A 3,237-nucleotide genomic window follows, 5' to 3' on the forward strand; every position below is an offset into this window, starting at 1 on the left:
GGTTGGGGTGGGGGGGGGGGGGTGGAGTGGGGGGGTGACTGGAGCTGTGTGCGCGGGCGGGAGGAAAGGGGTTGGCGATCGGAAGGGTTGGCGATCGGAGGGGGGGGGTGGCTTAATGTGGGCAATGTGATGAAGAGATCACAGTTGAAGGGTGGGGGGGGGAGGGGGGATCATCGTCACATCGAGGCGGCCACACCATCGTAGGCACCAAGGTTGCCGCGGAGAAGCGAAAAGCCGGCGCGGGCAGCGGTGTGGGAGGTGTACGAGTGTGGGCGGGCGGCAGGAATGACGACCGGCAGGGTGGTGGCGTCCCGAGCAGTGGGATCAGCCGTGTTGAGGGTGATGATGCCAGCGCGCGGAATGTACATCGGGCGCGAGAGCGGGATGCGCGAGCCGTCGCCCGGATAGGAACCAGGCGAGGCCGAGCGGCCGCGGCGGGCCGGCGAGCCGGCCTGGTTGACAACCAGCGGCTCGAGCTCAGTCTCCTCGTATTGCGGCACGTCAAAGTAGCGAAAGCCAAAGATGCCGGCGACAAGGAGGACGAGCGCGATGTAGGCGAAGATCGAGAGAGACTCAGCGTGCGAGCCCATGATGAACGAAAAGGTAAAGGCGAACGAGGAGACGGGCGTGACGACGGTCGAGACAAAGATCATAAATGAAGCCGAGGCATACTTGGTCGTCGCCGCCGACGCAAAGTTGGCAGTAAGCATAAAGCCGACGACGGCCAGGATGAGAATGCCGGCTTTAGAGCACTGGACCTGGTCGTTGTAGCCGAGTTGCGCCGGCGGATCGTTGCCGATGAGGCAGCCAAAGGCGGCCGCCATGTGCGGGCCAAAGGCTGCCGGGGACACCGTACCAAACGAAGGAATAAAGACCAGCGGAAGAGCAAAGGCGAGCGAGACAAACTGCGCCACCGAGGAGTGGAACATGAGTGCGAGAAGGTGGACACGAGCGTGGGCAAACATGCGCTCTTGATAGATCGAGGCGAGCGAGGCCGGGAGCGCACCGAGGAGAAATGCCAACGACCACATCAGCCGCGAAGAAGCCGAGCCGGGCACCGAGTCGTCGCCGCCATCAGCCTTGAGCGACGGCACGAGGCTGACGATGATGCCGGCGACAATGACGACTGCCGATGCGTACTGACCGGGCGCATACTTGGTGCGGAGGAGCCAGAGCGAGAGAAAGAAGACCATGGGCACACCAGCCTGAGCCAGCACTGCCTGCACAACACCCGGCACGTGCGGATTGGCAAAGATAAGCAGGATGCCGTTGGCGGCGTTAAGGCCGCCGATGACCCAGTACGGCCGGAGCGGGAAGGTGCGGGTCTCGGCAGGGATGACCCCGCGCCAGCGAGCGATGGCATACGGTACGCCAAAGAGTGGCACAAAGGCAGCCGACATGGTGATGAGAATGACAAAGGGAAAGGGGCCAAAGGCGTAGCCCAAGAGCTTGAAGCCCACCGTCTGCGCCGTCGATGCGAGAACGAGCAGCAGGGCGAGGACAGGAGCCCCGATCAGCCTGCTCACTACGCCCTTCTGTTGACTTGGCCGCCCTTTCACCGATGTGTTTGCCATGATGGGTGGTGGGCGGGTCAAGTGAGGTGTGGCGTAGCTGGATTCAAAGCAACGGGTCGAGAGAGAGGGAGGTGGGGGGGGGGGGGGGTGCCCGGAGAGCTTGCGGCCGACTCGGTGGGATGGACACGTGACGAGAGGCGACTGTCGCGTCGGTCGGTCGATCGGTCGGTCGGTCGGGTGACGGCTGGTGGCCAGAGGCGCGACCAATGCGACTTGGGTGACACGGCAAGAGCCGGGGGGGCAGGGTCAGGGTCTGGGTCTGCGGGTAATACTTGTCTGGTGCTCGATCTGAGAAGGTATGGAATGGGTTGGGATGGGAGTGAGGTAGAAGGGGGGATTGGAGGTTGATGGTGTGGGTGGAAAGCGTAGTCGGAAGGGTCGGGGATGAGAGTGTGATTGGCGTGGTGCTGGCGACTGGGGCGCACGGCTTGGCGGCCGACCTTCCACGGGCAGGGCCTTGGAAGAACGGCTGTTAGCGGGGTTACACAGGCTCTCGGTTCTTCCTCGAGGGCAAAGGTGTATTATATCTGCTACCTTGTGGGTGGTGGGTGTTGGTTTGTGCACGCGGTGATGTAGGCGCGCGGGATGGCCGAGCAATGCGAAGGGGAGGACGGCGGGGCCGGGAAAGGTCGTGTTCGAGAGGCGCGAAAGGCACAGGGGGAGGAGAAGGGGGGGAAGGACTCACCGGGCGCGGCAATGGGAGCAGAGGGAAGCAGCAGCAGCAGCAGAGACAGTAGACGCAGTAGATACGGTGTGTTCAGAGCAGAAGAGCAAGTTTGCGGATACATGTCCACCATGAACTTCCCCTTTAGCTTTGATACAGGGTCGTCCGGTGGCAACGGCGGGAACGGCGGCAACGGCGGCGAGGTGGATCCGGCCGATGAGCTGGTGGGCTTTATGCTCGGAATGGGCTCGGTGTCTGACAACAAGGAGGAGAAGATGCGGACGTTCCAGTCAGTGTGTGGATTTGATGAGGAGCAGGCCCTATTCTACCTCGAGGCCAACTCGTGGAACGTCGACCTGGCAGTCTCGTCGTTCTTTGCCAACCAGCAGGCGGCGCCGGTGGTCATCGAGTACCATCTGGCGGCCATGGCGACCGACCACGACCAGACGCAGACCGTCGAGGGCGGCGAGGTGTTCAGCAAGTCATGGAAGCTGGCCAACACAGGGACACGGGCGTGGCCGACGGGCTGCTACGTCTCACTCCACACCGGCGACCCGCACGGCGCGCAGCCGATCGAACTGCCCGGCGAGGTGCCGGCCGGCGCCGATGTTGACTTTTCGCTCCAGTTTGAGGCTCCGGCCGAGCCGGGCGTCTACACCGCCGCCTGGCGCATGTATCTGCCGAATGGCCAGCCGTTTGGTGACTATCTGCACGTCAAGTTTGTCGTCCGCGGCGAGCAAAGCCAGCAGCTCGCTACGTTTGGCGGCTTTGGCGGCGGCTCCGCCTTTGGCGGCGCCAGCAGTGCCGGTGCCGCCGGTGGTGACGAGAGCGGCGTCATGCAGATGGAATAAATGCGAGTTTGAGCGCTCTACCAGCCAGAAAGAAGCGCGTGGACGCGCGGGAGTGCGTCGGCCAGCAAGGCCTGGACGAGCGCCTCTGTGCTCGCCAGAGACTCGCCGCGGCCCAGGGCGGCCGAGCCCTGGGCAATGAGCGCGCGCG

The 3,237-nt window shown here is 63.8% G+C and overlaps 2 protein-coding genes across 2 annotated transcripts; one reads left to right on the plus strand and one right to left on the minus strand.

Annotated features, from left to right (window-relative positions):
* Window positions 1–176: 176 nt before the first annotated feature.
* Window positions 177–1,641, minus strand: AMSG_01018 (uncharacterized protein; the record flags this gene model as incomplete). Its single annotated transcript, XM_013906741.1, has 1 exon — window positions 177–1,641. The coding sequence occupies exon 1, from the start codon at window positions 1,572–1,574 to the stop codon at window positions 177–179; it is 1,398 nt and encodes a 465-aa protein (XP_013762195.1). The 5' UTR covers window positions 1,575–1,641.
* Window positions 1,642–2,368: 727 nt separating this feature from the next.
* On the plus strand, window positions 2,369–3,109 carry AMSG_01019 (uncharacterized protein; the record flags this gene model as incomplete). The annotated part of the gene is made up of 1 exon (XM_013906742.1): window positions 2,369–3,109. A coding segment is annotated over one exon (721 nt), but the record flags the coding sequence as incomplete, so codon positions are not given.
* Between the last annotated feature and the right edge of the window lie 128 nt (window positions 3,110–3,237).

The sequence above is a fragment of the Thecamonas trahens genome (assembly GCF_000142905.1).
Source record: "Thecamonas trahens ATCC 50062 unplaced genomic scaffold supercont1.4, whole genome shotgun sequence".
NCBI classification, from domain to species: Eukaryota; order Apusomonadida; family Apusomonadidae; genus Thecamonas; species Thecamonas trahens.